The sequence below is a fragment of the Notamacropus eugenii genome, chromosome 1 (assembly GCF_028372415.1).
Source record: "Notamacropus eugenii isolate mMacEug1 chromosome 1, mMacEug1.pri_v2, whole genome shotgun sequence".
Lineage (NCBI taxonomy): Eukaryota > Metazoa > Chordata > Mammalia > Diprotodontia > Macropodidae > Notamacropus > Notamacropus eugenii.
The window spans coordinates 408,930,302-408,945,501 of NC_092872.1; the positions used below are offsets into that span (position 1 = coordinate 408,930,302).

Sequence of the window (15,200 nt, forward strand, 5' to 3'; positions counted from 1 at the left end):
TCTTTTTTAAAAAGAAAGTATTGATATCTTTTATTTTTACATCATCTTCATTTCTGAACATATTGCTTCCCCCTCCCCTAACCAAAGAATTATCCCTTATAATAAAGAAAAAAATTTTAATCAGTTCAGCAAAACTAAACAATACATCAACTGAGTCAAACTGGATATGCAGTGTTGCATATCCATAGTCCCCCACCTCTGTAAAGAAGAAAGGCAGGTGCATTTCTCTGTCTCATCTTCAAGGCCTGGTCTTGGACCTGCTACCTTCACAGAACCATAGAACCTCGGGGTTGAAAGGGACCTTTGAATCCCAAAATGTCCAAGCTATATCTGGGTAGCAGTTGCCCTTCTCCATGTCTCTAACTTGGAGCTGTCCAGCCCTACCTCAGAAACCTCCAATATCAGGGAACCTGCTGTCTCTCAAAGCAAAGCATTGCAATTTGCAGTTGTCTCATGGCTACCTTACATGAAGCTGAAATCTGCCTATATGTGGTTTCTCCCTTTGTTCTCAGTTCTTCCCTCTAGGGCCAAATTGAATAAGTGTTAATACCTCTTCTACAGGGCAGCCCTTCAAATATTTCAAGACAGAGATCATGACCTCCTTCAATATTCTCATCTCCATTTCCAACTCCTTTAGCTAATCTTCATATGATGTGGTTTTTCCATACCCTTGGAATCTTCCTCTGGATGTGCTCTAGCTTGTCAGTAGCCTTCCTAAAAGGGTAACAGCTTTCCCTCAGGCTTCATTTTTAGTGAGGTACAAATTTTTACTTAGGTCTCCCAGGGGAAGAGGTTAAGTGAAGAAACCTAGTAAAAAGGATAGCCCTTTACTTCATGGCAGAGAGATCACCAGGGAACAGTAGGGATGAGATTTACTTTATAGGAAACTTGCTTATCTTTTTTTTTTAATATGAACTATACAGGGTCATCCAACATAGCCAATGATACAGGAAGCCAGGACAACGATCACCATTAGTAGAATCATCTATTTGTTCTCTCTGTCTCTACCTATCTGTCTGTCTGTCTGTCCTCTTTCTATAAATAAATATGTGCCTATGTATCTGTCTCTGTTTCTCCTTCTCTCTTGTGCTCTCTCTCTAACTCTCTCTCTTCTCTCACTATATAAATACATATTTTTGTATATTTCCATATATAGATATATCTCTGTGTCTGTCTGTCTGTCTCTTTCTCCCTCCCTCCTATCTCTCTTTTTCGAAGATGTCATTTTCTGCAGCTCTATTGTTTTTAATACCTTGTTACTTCAAGCAAGGAATGTATATTACATTGAGTAGGTATAAAACTTTCACAAACCACTTGTAGGTTTATCACTATTGAGGAGCTTTACCAACAAAGTTCAGCACAGTGTCTCCAGATTTGCCTTTGCCTTTGTGCCTGCTCTCCCCACGTCTGGCATGTACCTCCTGTATCTGTACATCTAGAGTTCTTCCCAATAAATGGAGAAAGTGGTCTGTGTTTCAAAAACAAACAAAAAAAACCAAAGGGGTCTTCTTTCTGCTCCTATGCCTTTGCAGTGGCTGTGCCCCATGCCTGGAATGCCATCCCTCTTCATCTGTGTTTCTTAGAATCCCTAATTTCTTTCAAAATTCAGTTCAAGTGCCATCTGGTATTTGTGGCCTTGACTGAGTGCCCCCTCCAGTGTCATCCCTTCACAAATGATTTGTATTTCTTTTCCATGTATGTATATGTGTGTATATACATGTATATTTTTATATAGTTATATTTTTAAATAACAGAAACCTATCTTTCCTACCTCGTTGGGGGAAAAACACAAATACTTTGTAACAAATATACATAGTCAAATAAAAAAATTCCATTATTGACAGTGTCCAAAAAGATATGCCTTATTCTGCATCCCAGGGCCTTCACCTCTCTGTTAGAAGGTGTTTATGGTGCTTCATCTCTGATCCATTGGAATTCTGGATTGGTATTTTGTATATGTCATGGATATAATTCATATATGTGCATGGTGTCTCCCTCAGTAAAATATCAGCTCCTTGAGGGCAGAGTGTGTCCCATTTTTATATTTGTGTTCTCAGAGTCTAGCACAGTGCCAACAACATAATAAATGATAAGTGTCTGTTGATTGATTTATTCTTAGTTCTTCTATAATAATCTACAGTACCGACAGCACAAAACCAATAACTTCTAAATGTAAAATCAAGTAAATACTTTGTGTTTATAGCTACCATCCAATCCAGTCTATTCCAACAAAGTAAGAGACAGAATAGCACAATGAAGAACTTCCCAAATTTTGGTCAAGGGAACTCTGGAGGACCCTGGGACCTTTTCAGGGGATGCTCAAGCTCAAAACTGTCTTTATAAGGATATTGAGATATTTTCATATCTAGTATAGTAAATACTATATATAAGATACAATGCATATAAAAAATCTTAGAAGGCGATCATCAGTCATTTTAAAAAAGTAAAAGGGTCCTGAGATCAAAAAGTTTGAGAACTGCTGCCAGAGAGCATAAAAAGTCTGTGTGGAGTTAGGAAGAACTAGATTCAAGTCCTATCTCTTAGACTTCCTGATTATGTGACCACTAGCAAGTTACTTAACCTCCTGGTGCTCCAGTCAGCTCTCTCAAAATTGCAAGTTACAGAAGAGTTAAAACAGTGTAAGGACTCTCCACACCAGGAGTTCCCCCCAACAATGATATCACAATCTAGACTCCCACCCCCCAAAAAATGTATAAGGCACTGTTCTAGGTATTGAGGATACACAGCAAGACAAAAACAAAGCCCATGCTTGCACTCAGAAAGTCTACTTTCAGTTGGGAGTTTTCCTTCATAATCACCTGGTTTTTTGCTTTATTTTTTTTGGAAGGGGCGGGGGAATGCCTGCTTTGAAAAAATAAGGGCTATGGTGTAGCCTTTGAATCAAGAGACCTGAGTTCAAATCCTGACTCTCTGTCTTTGTGCTAGGAACAAATCATTCATGCTTTCTTGCCTCTGTCTCCATATGTGAAAACAGAAATGATTATCCTTATACTTCCCACCTGACAGAGACCTTGGGAGTTAACTGCTTCATAAACCAGAAGGCACCATAAAGTGGATACCTGCTATTATAATGCCATTTAAATGGTCCTCTAACTCAGCCTTTACTCCATTAGATAGAAAAACAGGAGACAGAAAACAACCGATTGCAACAGGAACTGCAGGATGCCAGAGACCAGAATGAGCTGCTGGAGTTCCGAAACCTAGAGCTGGAAGTAAGGATGGGCAATACCTACCCACATAGAGGAGGAACCACTGAACATGACTCAAGCACTTGACCTGAACTTCAATTTCACCCATTCCATATCTTTCAGATAAACTTTAGACAGGGGCAGCTTGATACAGTAGATATAGTAGATTTGGAATCAGGAAGACTGCTCCTGTTCCAGAAACGTATTAGCTGTGTGACACTAGGAAAATCTTTGAACTTCTCTCAGCCTCATTTTCCTCATCTGTAAAATGAGGTGGTTGTACCTGATGGCTCCCAAGTTCCCTTTCAACTCCAAATCTATGATCTAGCCATGGGGAGAGTGGGAGAGGGAACCTTATTAGAAATAAAGAATCCAAAGATCCCAAAAGTTATGTATCTAGGAATATTCTCTGTGATCAAAAAGGAGAAAGGAAACCCCAGAACCACCTGCTTCTAAACATGTTTATGGAAGGGAATGCTGGGAAGCATATTATGTATCAGGATGTATCTTGATTAGCCTGACCAAAGTTCAGTAGTCTATAGTAAAAATAACAAATTTGATTTGGACCTCTGCATGGGGTGTCTGCCTTGGGCTTTGACAGACATATTCCAGCATATAAAGGCTAAGAGACACCCTTCCCCACCCCCAGTCTCTACTTTTTGGTGATGGGTCAGTAATAACTCACTAAGGTCATTTCCCATTAGCCTAAGGATTTCCGTTAATGCTTGATTAGCTTCCACTAAAGATACTCTAAGTGGTAGGCTCTTTTCTGTATATAGCTCACATGGCTGACTCAGAAAGTCAGACCAATTTAATATGCTAGAGTAGATCCATCAGCTGAATTTCCCCTTGCTGTAATTCTCTACTCTCAGGGACAACAGCTCACTCCCTGGGATGTTGGAAGGCCCTAAATATTTATACAAGTTAAATTGAAGCCCACACACCGCTCTGCTCATGGCATTCCCAAGGTTGTAAAACCTTGTAGGAATGAACATCACCTTTTAGAAATATGCTCACATGCTTTCATTCTCTCACTTAGTAAGTTAGCTATTTCCTTTGTAATGAAATTAAATCTTACTCCTTTTTCATTAGACTTTCTCATAAGCAACATATCAATAAGTTACTAGAGGACCATAGACACTGAACAGATGATTAAGTGTTTTGTCAGTTGATGCTTGCCACTTGATTCATTCCAATGTTCCACCTCCCCTTTCTTCTCCTCCTCCTTCTCCTTCCCCTCTTCCTGTGTGTTTTAAGGAAAGAGAAAGAAGATCACCTCCATTTAATCTACAAATTCACCCATTCTCTGATGGTGTAAGCGCTCTACAGATATACTGCATGAAAGAAGGTGTCAAGGTATGCCACTGAAGACCTTTCTGCTTGTCTCAAAGTTGAGAGAGGGACCAGATCAGGGACCTGGGATTTAGAGAAATGATGAAGATAGGTGGCAAGGTACAATAGGAAGTGTTGGATTTGGAGTCAGGGGACCTGGGTTAAAATCCTGGCAGTGCCACTCATGGTCAGTGTGATCTTGGACAAATCACATCTTCAGGCCTCACATTCTTCATCTGTAAAATGGAGGGGAGAGGGGAGGTTGAACTAGAAATGCTCTGAGGTCTTTTCCAGCTCCACAGCCATGGTGATTCTGCTGCCTTTATATTGCTACCTGATACTTGAGCCTTGACTATGCAAGCAGATGAAAATGACCCCATCTAGTGGCAAATAAATGAATTAGTGAGTTTGATTCAATTCAACAAACCTTTATAAATGCCTACTGTGCGCCAGGCGTAGTTCTAGGTTCTGAGAACTTCTTTTATTCTGAATGAGATCTGTGACTTCATTCATGATAGAAGAAAACTCCTATTGATATTCTCAAATTTATAGACTTAGAGAGATTCTGGAAGTACAAGGACACCAATTAAAATGTAATCTCATGCCTTCATGGGAACAAAATACACACAGGTAAGATAGGTAGATAAAATATCCAAAAAGAATTTAAAACCCACCTCTGGCACTTGCAAGGTTTTTGGCTGTGGGCAAGTCACTTGACCTCTCTGAACCTCAGTTTCCTCTTCTGCAAAATGAGGGCAATCATGCCTATACTATCACCTTATAGGGTCACCATGAGGATCAGATACAAAATGCTTTGAAACCATATATGTTGCATGCTTATGTAGTGCATATAAATGGCTATGATTGCCATTATCATTATAGGCTGTAGAAGAACAGGTAACCGTAGGAGAGATGACCAAGTGAACTTTGAATTGAATATCAAAGCAGCCTGCTCTTTCCTCTTCAGATTTTCCTCAGTTAAACCACAAAACCCATAATGCACTGGAAGTAATTACCAGAGATGTTTATTCAAAGGACCCAGGTAGCTCTCAAACTAACTTAATAAGAATTCTCAGATTTGAGATAGCAGGCATTTTCAGGAAATGAACCCACTCCCATGTAAACATCAGAATTAAACTGCATTCCAGCATCAAATTGAAAAAGTACAATCTCTCAGACCATCATCCATGCCAAAATACTAAAATGGCAGTGTGAATAAAGTGAATAAAGCACCAGGCCTTGAGTCAGGGAGACCACAAAGTTTCAAATCCTAATTTCAGACACATAGTGAGTGCTATGGAGAAAATGCTGGATTTGTAATGAATAAGTGAAAAATAATGTATTAACTGTTTTCTATGTGCAACATATTGATTTTGAGAGGCCCTGGCTTCAAATCCTGGTTCTCCTTACTCTATATGTGATCTTGAACAAGTCATTTCCCTGGACCTGAATTTCTTCATCTTTAAAATGAGGGAATTGGGCTTAAATCTCTCTATGTACAAATATGTATGTATGTATTATCTCTAATATGTTATAGATGTTATGTATAAAGATTATAAGTCTGGCCTCAGACACTTACTAGCTGAGTGACCCTGGGCAAGTCACTTCACCCTGTTTGCCTCAGTTTCTTCATCTATAAAATGAACTGAAAAAGAAAATAGAAAACCACTCCAGTATCTTTGTCAAGAAGACTCCAATGGAGTCCCAAAAAGTTGGACATGATTGAAATAACCAAACAACCATAAAAAGTGCTTTAAATATTTTGTAAATATGAACAATGAGGAGGATAATATTGAGAGTTTAGCCATGAATTTCTGAACACCCTCTGTCCTCCCATTTTTTATTCTTCTCTGATAAAGAAGTAGCCCTTCTCTTTGCCAAGCTGACCCCTTTGTCTCTGTCCTTGGTACCATCCTCTCTCATCTCAAGTTCTTCTCCTGTGGCTCATCATATACAGGTGCTCTAGGGTTCTCCAAGGCCATTATCAGTGAAGCAGAAGCTTTGGTAGGTCCCATCTCATTAGAAAAGTTGAGATAGGCCTTAGAGATGGCCAGTGTACTTTTACTCAAATAGGAATATAAATACCAAGAGACTAATCACCAGGTTGACTACAAGGTGTAAAGTATGTTAGCCACAGCCACTCCCAGAACTCATCCTTGGATGCCACAGGAGTTACAATCTACCTCTGTATAAGGAATAATGTCTGAGGAAATCGCAGCTCCTAAAAGGACTGAAGTAAGCAAAATGGTACAAAATGCATTTAGAAAAGACTCCAAGAAAGTATGGTATTTAAATGCTCCTTTTTAAAAAAAACAAAAAACCACAACAATTCGTGTTGTTTTTGGCTCTTGTCGTTGCAGGATGTGAGCATCCCAGACCTCATTAAACAGCTTGACATTCTGGGTGACAATGGGGTAGGTGCAAGTGATACATTGTTTAAATTCAGGAAGTATCTAACTTATAGACTAATAAGCAAGAAATCCTTACCAAGAGAGCATGAACAAAGGAATATCAGATCAGCGGTATTTGGCTACAGAAACTCGACTCCCTGAAGAGACTATTCTTTAGCAAAACCTAGAACCAAGAGTGGGAGAGGGGTGAAGGTACTCAGGGAACAAGGGAAGGGTGGCATCCACAGCTCTGGATAAAGAGGTCTTCATCTGCAGGTTCTATGCTTGAATGGGGCCACATTTGCAGTGATTAAAGGTAATTACCATCTGACAGTTGCTTCGGGGCACCCTGTGTGAAATTAATTGGCCATATTCCCTGCAAATGACACTAAGTGGTAGGGTTGATGGTAGCCCCAGGAGGGAAAAAAAATGGGCCAGTAGTTTGTAAACCTTTTTTTTCTTCCTGAAAACCCTTTCTAGGCAGGGTCAAGAGGAATTAGCTCAGTGGGAGGAGTCTTTAGGGGGACCGAATGGTCTGTTGATGAATAATGCCCTTTGGTCCTCAGCACCAAAGGACCAGCATTAATTCTCCTTGAAAAATTGTCAAAAGGGAAAGCAGATTCAATTAAAATGATATCAGACTGCTATCAAGAGAATCTGTTTGTTCTTTGTTTCACTTTACATTCTGTTTTTTCCCATAACATTCCATTTTGACTATTAATAAAGTCAGTTTATGGAATATTATTTAGCCTGGGCAAGATCCCAGAGATAGAAAGATAATCACTTTTAAAGGCACTTTGGAAATGTTTTATGTTGTGTCTTTGTTAAGGATCAGTACAAGCTGGAGGCTGGTGTATAAACAGGTTACATGCAAACAGCAGTGTTTTGGAGCTCTATGTGAACAGACATGATTGCTCAGAATTTTTACATTTCATCATGGATTTTATTTTATCACTCCTCAACAAGTAGAAATGGTAAAATATGCAAACCAGTATTTAAGAGAAGAAAATAAGACAAAATGGGACCCCTCAACAAGAGATTGTTATTTACTAATTGTTAAGCCCCAAACAGAAGACATGTATGTTGACTTTAGCTGACACAGTGGAAAAGAGCTTTGGACCTAGCAGAAGACTGCCTCTACCACTTACCTGTAACCTTAGAGAGTTCACTTCTCTCCCTGGCCTTGGTTTCTTATGTGTAACAGGAGAGGGCTGGGCTAGGTCAATTCTAAGTTCCCTTCCAGCTATGATCCTGTGGTATTCTGCTTATTTCCATAACCCACTTTAACCTTCTTTCTTTAGTATTTAACTGGTATTTCCAGCTACCATAGTTGTTGTTAATGACGTAGTTGTAGTTGGATGTATATTGCTAGATCATTCCCACTTTCTAAGCACTCTTGTTTTTGTTTGTTTGCAGAATTTACGGAATGAGGAGCAAGTGGCCATTATTCAGGCCAGCACTGTGCTTTCCCTTGCAGAAAAGGTAAACCTCATGCCTATTTTCCTAATATTCTCAACGTCTCACCTTGGGAAATGGACACTCTTTCTTATCCATTCGGGAACTAAGAACAGCAAGTCCTATTACACATGACTGTATGGCCTGAGACCGTTTTTTATATTGATGCGAAAAGAGTATAAGGGAACCAAATGCAATAAGCATTCATTAAGTACTATTATGTGCAAGGCTCTATGCGAAGAGCCTTATAAATATGATTTCATTTGATTCTGAGATCAAATGGAAGAGAGACTCTTAAAAACTATATAAGTAAAAAGTAAATAATTCCAGAATTTTCCTAAACTATAATATTTCAAAAGTAGAAAACTGGACAGATTAGATGCCTAATTAGGTGAAGCTATCACCCAAACAAGCCCTAAGAACTGTGAAGGTCCATCCTTGCAGTTATGTGGTCAATGAGCCATGTTCAGTGGTGGGGAGAGGGTTGGAGGAGGGGCCTGGATCTTAAAATATAAACCTATTCCATATTGAATACAATCACTTTAACACTGTAAATGACAGTGATACACAGAATGCCAGGAATAGAAAATGACAGGATGAACCAAAGCTAATCTTAACTCATTATGTGACCTTGGGCAAGTCATTTACTTTCTGTCTTCAAGCCTCAGATTCCTCAGCTGAATAGAAAGATTGGACTAAATGACCTTTTAAAGGTTCCTTCCACCTCTAAAATTGTAGGTCTGTGGGTCTGAACTTGCTTCCATCCCTTGTGTGTCAAAGATTAGTAACTAAGAAGAGATAATAGAACCTTTCTAGGGAACAAGCATTTATTAATTGCTTGTGCATTCCAAGCTTTATGCTAAATGCTGTACAGTTATTACTTCATTTTGATCCTCTCAACAACCCTAGGAAGTAGGTATTATTACTGTCTCCATTGTATAGTTGAGGAAACTGAGAAAAACAGAGATTGTGACTTGCCCAGGCTTACCTAGCTAGTAAATGTCTGAGACTATTTGAACACAGGTCTTCACCCCAGCCTTCGGTCCTCTGAACCACCTAGCTGTCTTGAATGTAAATGTAAAGTTAGGAGACAGGTATTCTTGAATTGTGTAAGATTGGTCTACTATCAAGAAGATAGACAGGCTAGACATGTACATATGAGTATAGAGACACTCAAGGTATTTTCTAGAGTCCTAAATGTGTAAAAGACATGAATATAACTGTCTTAGAAATAAAAGACCCCATGTTATTGCCATGATTCAATTCAATCCAACTTAACAAACATTTATTAAATACCCACCCCACACAATGAAGAAGGGAATGACAAATCATTCTAGTATCTTTGCCAAGAAAACCCCAAACAACAAAAACCACATGCGAAGCAACTAGTTGACGCAGTGGATAGAGCTCCAGGCCTGAAGTCTGGAAGACCTGAGTTCAAATATGATTTCAGTTACTAGCTCTGTGACTCTGGACAGGCCACTTAACTCTGCCTCCATTTTCTCATCTGTAAAATGAGCTGGAGAAGGAAATAGCAAGCTACTCTAGTATCTCTGCCAAGAAAACCTCAAAATGGAGTCACAAAGAATCAGAGGTGACTGAAAATGACCAAAAAATTATTTCATCCTCAACTGATGGAGATAACCACTCCAGTTAGTAGCCAATTCCTGTGAATCACCATGGCTGGAAAAGCTCCTCAGTTGTCAGCCACATTTTCAGGTGGTGGGCCTATCTCTGTGTTCAGCTCAGTTTGTCCTCAGATAACAAATATGCAGTCCATTACCAGGCCTATACCTGAAGCTTTTAGAGACTGATAAGACCTTTCAGAGCTTTATCTTTCACAGATCTGAACCTCAAGAATTTAGTCGCCTCTGTCATATGAGACATTAGAGGGGAAGAGAACTTCAGTGCAAGAATTTAGAGATGCCAAAAATGAAATCAATTTATTTAAATCATAAAAAATGAATCTGTGTGGTTTTATTTAGTACTTGTGTGTCTTTTACATAAAATCCAAATAAATCATACATTAGGAAGTTTCATCTCTCAACCCAGAATGGTGACTGAAAACCATGTATATAAACAAAATATGCAGACTAGTGGAAGGTGCTCAGGATGTTTAGCGTGGAGAAGAGAAAACTCAACTGGGACATGACACTATCACTCTTCTCAAGTATTTGAAGGGCAATTCCCAAAGAACTCGTTCAAGTGCATCCCAGGGGCAGAACAAGCAGTGATAGGGCAGTGAGAAGCAGAGAGAAGAATGACAATAGGAAGAGTCCAGAAGAGGCAAATTATAATTCAACATAAGAAAAAACCCACTATCAGAGCTGTCCTAAAGTAGCATGGGCTTCCCTGGGTGTCTTCAAGTGGAAACTAGATGACTGTTTGTTCAGAATGTTGCAGAGGGGAGTCCTGTTCTGTAATGGATTGTACTAGAGACACCAAAAGTTCTGTTCTCCTCAAAGAGTCAGCAATTCAGTGGATACCATTCTCCTTATATATATGCCTATCATTTTCTTATGTATCTTAGATATCAGAACTTCATCAGAGATGTTTGCTGAAAAGATTTATCCCAATTAACTGCTTTTCTTCTAATGGCTTTTTTTGTGTGGGCACAAAAGCTTTTCTATTCTAAATTTATCCATTTTATATTCTTTGTTCAACTCTGTCCCTTGTTTAGTTAAGAGCTCTGCCTCTAACCACAGTAATTAAGTTCATATTCTTGCCTTCTGCTCTATTTTTTTATGTTACAATCTGTTGTACTTAGTTCCTGTACCCACTGGAGTTTCTTGTATTGTCTAGTATAAGATTTTGATACCATTGTCAAAAAATAGTTCCAATGTACATGAATCTATACTCCCTGACAGACAGGCAAGTAGAGAAAGATAGGGGAAGGGGTATAGAAAAGAAATAAGTGCATTGCTCAGGAGTTGTATCAGATGGTTCTGTGAGTCATAGATCTCTAACGCATTTGCCTTGTAGTGGATCCAGCAGATTGAAGGGGCAGAGGCTGCTTTACATCAGAAGATGATGGAGCTGGAGAGTGACATGGTAAGCACAGATATATCTTTCAAATGTCTCATTTTATGGCAAGAAAGATGATCAAATGATGGCAAACCACTGCTTAGCCCTTGGCCAGTTCCACCTGATCTTTGTGCATATGTTGGACGTCTTTCCATCTTTATACATATTGGTGGGGTGTGGATTATGGACCTATATTAAAATCAAATACTCAGAGATCTATAACAATTGTAAGGCATATCCTTTCAGTTAATACCAAAATCTGTTTTTATTTTTTCCAACAACTGTTATGAAGAAAATAGACTCAAAGTTTGTCTTTGTGGATAGTTGATCAAAATCATCCTTCACATCCTTTTTATTTACCTTTATCTATCAAAGTAAACTTCAGCAACTTTGCAGCTTAGAAATCCTCAAAATTCTCAGGCACCAATAGTACCTGAGAAAGAGGATTTTAGAAAAGAACAATATTTTATCCTCTATTATTATCATGATCTCAGCAAACACTGTGGTACACCTTCTATGAGGCACACTTGGTGGGTGCTACATACAAATACATATTTATGATCCATGATTTCCCAGCTGTGGGTATTCCATCCTCCATGCAGATGACAGCCCATCTAAGAAGAATACTCTTTGTGAGATGCTGTGTCAGGGAAAAAAAAACAGAAATGAAACTTCAGCACCCAGTATTCAATGCCCAGATTTCCCTCTCCACACTTAGCTGATTCTCAGATGACAGAAGCACCACCAGGTGTACATTTGCCAACTTTCAAGCTAGATAGAACCTAACAAAGACACCAGAGTTATCATGATTACTTCTACTCTATGAGGAGAAGCACTTTGTTATAAAAATGCCAAATACATTAGTTTAAAAATAAAAATAATTTCAAATCTAACCTATTTAAAAAGGAACCAGGAACAATGGGGAAAGTGATAGATTTCGAGTAAGAGAACAATGACATAGTTGAAAGGAAAAGGGAAATGGAATCAGATGATCAATATATAAATACCAAAACTGTCACTTACTATGTGGGCAAGTCCATTAACTTCTGTGGGTCTCAGTATCTTCTTCAGTAAAAAGAGAAGGTTTTGACTAGATGGTTTCCAAAGTCCTTTCCAGTTATAAATCTATACCCCTAGGATCTATATTCAAATATCATTTTGCCACTCATAACTTTTACCCTCTCTAGGCCAATTTCTTAATCTGTAAAATGAGAAGTTTAGATTAGAACAGTGATTCTCAAAGTATGACCCCAAAACACTAGAGGTCTTCAAAACATTTTAAGGGGACCCACAAAATCAAAACTATTTTTAATAACAATATTAAAACATTTTAATTTCTAAGATGGTAAATACCAGTAGGTAGAATTCACACAAACAAAAGCTCCTTGGAGGGTCCTCCTTTTTAAGAGTATAACAAGATCATGATAATAAGTTTAAGAACCACTGAACTAAAAATCTCTAAAATTTCTTCTAGTTTTAACATTCTGTGCTATGAATTCCTTTTCAATTCTGATGTTCCATGATTCTATTATTCCAAGTCTCTCATTTATCCTAACAATCCCTTTATGACAACCCATAGGCAACATGTCCATTGCCCAGATAAGAGTTTAAGATGACTTCCTAGTCATGGATTTAGAAAGGGAATTAATATTAACCATTTATGTAATATTTTGGGACATTCTGTATATTTGGGGTATTTGTTGGATTCTTTATTGCTCAACGCCCCCCCCCCATGACTTCATATGGTCACTATTTTTGCTGACCTCCTCTGATAAACTAGTAATTTTCCACAACTTCCCAATTAACTAACCTGTCTCTTTTGGTTTATCAAAATGGACTTTCATTACAGGAACAATTCTGCAAGATCAAAGGTTACCTGGAGGAAGAACTAGACTATAGGAAACAAGCCCTTGATCAAGCATATATGGTAAGTATAAATCATTGAACAAATGTAATTATTTTCCAGTCACATAAAAGAGAGTAGAAATCCAATTCCTTTGCTATACTAGATGGTCTTTGGCATGTAGATGAGCATATTTGGTCATTAATCTATGTGACATAGGACCTTGGGCAAATTCCTTAAACCAAAGGTAATTTAACTGTGAAATACTTAACAAAATATATTAAAAATACAACAAAACATAGATAATGTTAATATGTGGTTTTCTAAGTCAGTATGTGGTCCACAGGAATCCTTATACGTGCTTCAGTGCCCCTCATTTCATGAGTTTGACACTAATGCCTTAAAATCATTGGCACTTACAAAATGTGATTAGATAATCTCTAAGATCCTTTGCAGATCTAAATTATTTTTTTCTAGAATTATACCTTATGGCATCATAAAGTTCTCAGAAAACTAGTTTTCAAAACAATTATAATCCGACTTCATTTAGAAAATAAAAACATTCATATGCTACTTTTACATGGAATTATGGGACAGAACTGAAGAGAGCAGTTTAGTGATGTGGAAAGATACTTAGGTATGGAAGTACTGTGTACAGTAGAAGTAGTTCTGTACCTAGAGTCAGAAAATCCCACCTCTGATACTTTCTTCCTGTATGACTGCGGACATGTCACCTACCTTTCCTCAGCCTCACTCTGATCATCTGTAAAAACTGAGAGGGGATGGGTGGATTAGATTGCCTCTGAAGTCCCTTGTAATTCTAACGCTAGAATCCTATGGCCTGGTTTGAATCACAGTTTTACCATACACAGTGTGAGTTTAGGAAGTCATTCTGCTTCTCTGGATATATCTCCTCATCTGTGAAATAAAGAGTTGAATAGAATGATCTCTAGGGATTCTTCTAGTCTTTACAATTTGTGATTCATTTGGACAATTAGTGAAATCAAATGACAGCTCCCAAGAGATTGAGGCTCCATTAGAAAACTGTTGTGAGTAGATGCCAGTGTTGGAGAATAGGCCCTTTTGCTCAGTTCCCCACACTACTAGTCATAGTTACAATAGAGGATTTTTTTTTCTAACTTTCCATTCTTCAAGTTGATACCTAATTCCAGATGTTGGGCTCTGCCTTTTTCCTTTGCCCTCCCTTGGCCCCACATGGCCCCATGGCAAATAAGAAGGAGGAATGCCAGCCTAAAGCAGATCTCTCTTTTGGAACTGGTTGCCACTGATTGCCTCCTTGGTAGGTTGGATAATTCCTGGGAAGAGAATTATGTGTTCTGGACTTTACAAGTGAAACATTTACTTTGAGGGTTTATTTCATCTGTATGGGAATGCTGTATCCGTGATCTTTGCCAAAAGGCTGAAAAGTGTCTCATAGAGAGTTAGAATTCTTTGCAAGTATCACTGATCAATCAAGAATCTTTATTAAATAATCTATTGTGTGTCAGGCATTGTGCTGGATGCTGGAGATACAAAGACCAAAGTCTTTGAAACAGTCCCTTCCCTCTCAGAAGAAAACACATAGTACATGTAAATATATACAAAGTATATACAGGTTATTTTGTGGAGGAGATACTAGGATAAAGTGAGGTCTCCAGTAGGATGTGGGGTTTATGTCAAGCCTTGGTATTGGGTATTCTTAGAGGAGAAAAGGGAGATGCTATGGCTCCAAAACATTCGATCACAAGTGATCAATCTTCTGGTCATGAGGTCCTTTCATACTTAACTAGGCAATGCTCTGAAAAAGAGATGCGTGGTTTATACTCTCCACCTTGAAAGGAACAACCAGATTTTGTATTCCCTAGCATTGCCTTTGATAGCCCTGAGTTACCCCCATACCTCAGTGACTCACTAGAGGAGGACTTTATTCCAATACTTATGAGAGGA

General features: G+C 38.5%; 1 protein-coding gene across 5 annotated transcripts in view; it reads left to right on the top strand.

Annotated features, from left to right (window-relative positions):
• The window catches only part of JAKMIP2 (janus kinase and microtubule interacting protein 2), a 236,913-nt gene that overhangs the window by 193,519 nt on the left and 28,194 nt on the right, over positions 1-15,200 (top strand). For all 5 annotated transcript variants that reach the window (XM_072631005.1, XM_072631006.1, XM_072631008.1 and 2 more), the window contains 6 exons: positions 3,135-3,233; positions 4,467-4,565; positions 6,902-6,955; positions 8,348-8,413; positions 11,369-11,437; positions 13,260-13,337. In XM_072631005.1, the coding sequence (XP_072487106.1) occupies positions 3,135-3,233; positions 4,467-4,565; positions 6,902-6,955; positions 8,348-8,413; positions 11,369-11,437; positions 13,260-13,337 (465 nt within the window). The remainder of the gene's footprint in view (positions 1-3,134; positions 3,234-4,466; positions 4,566-6,901; positions 6,956-8,347; positions 8,414-11,368; positions 11,438-13,259; positions 13,338-15,200) is intronic.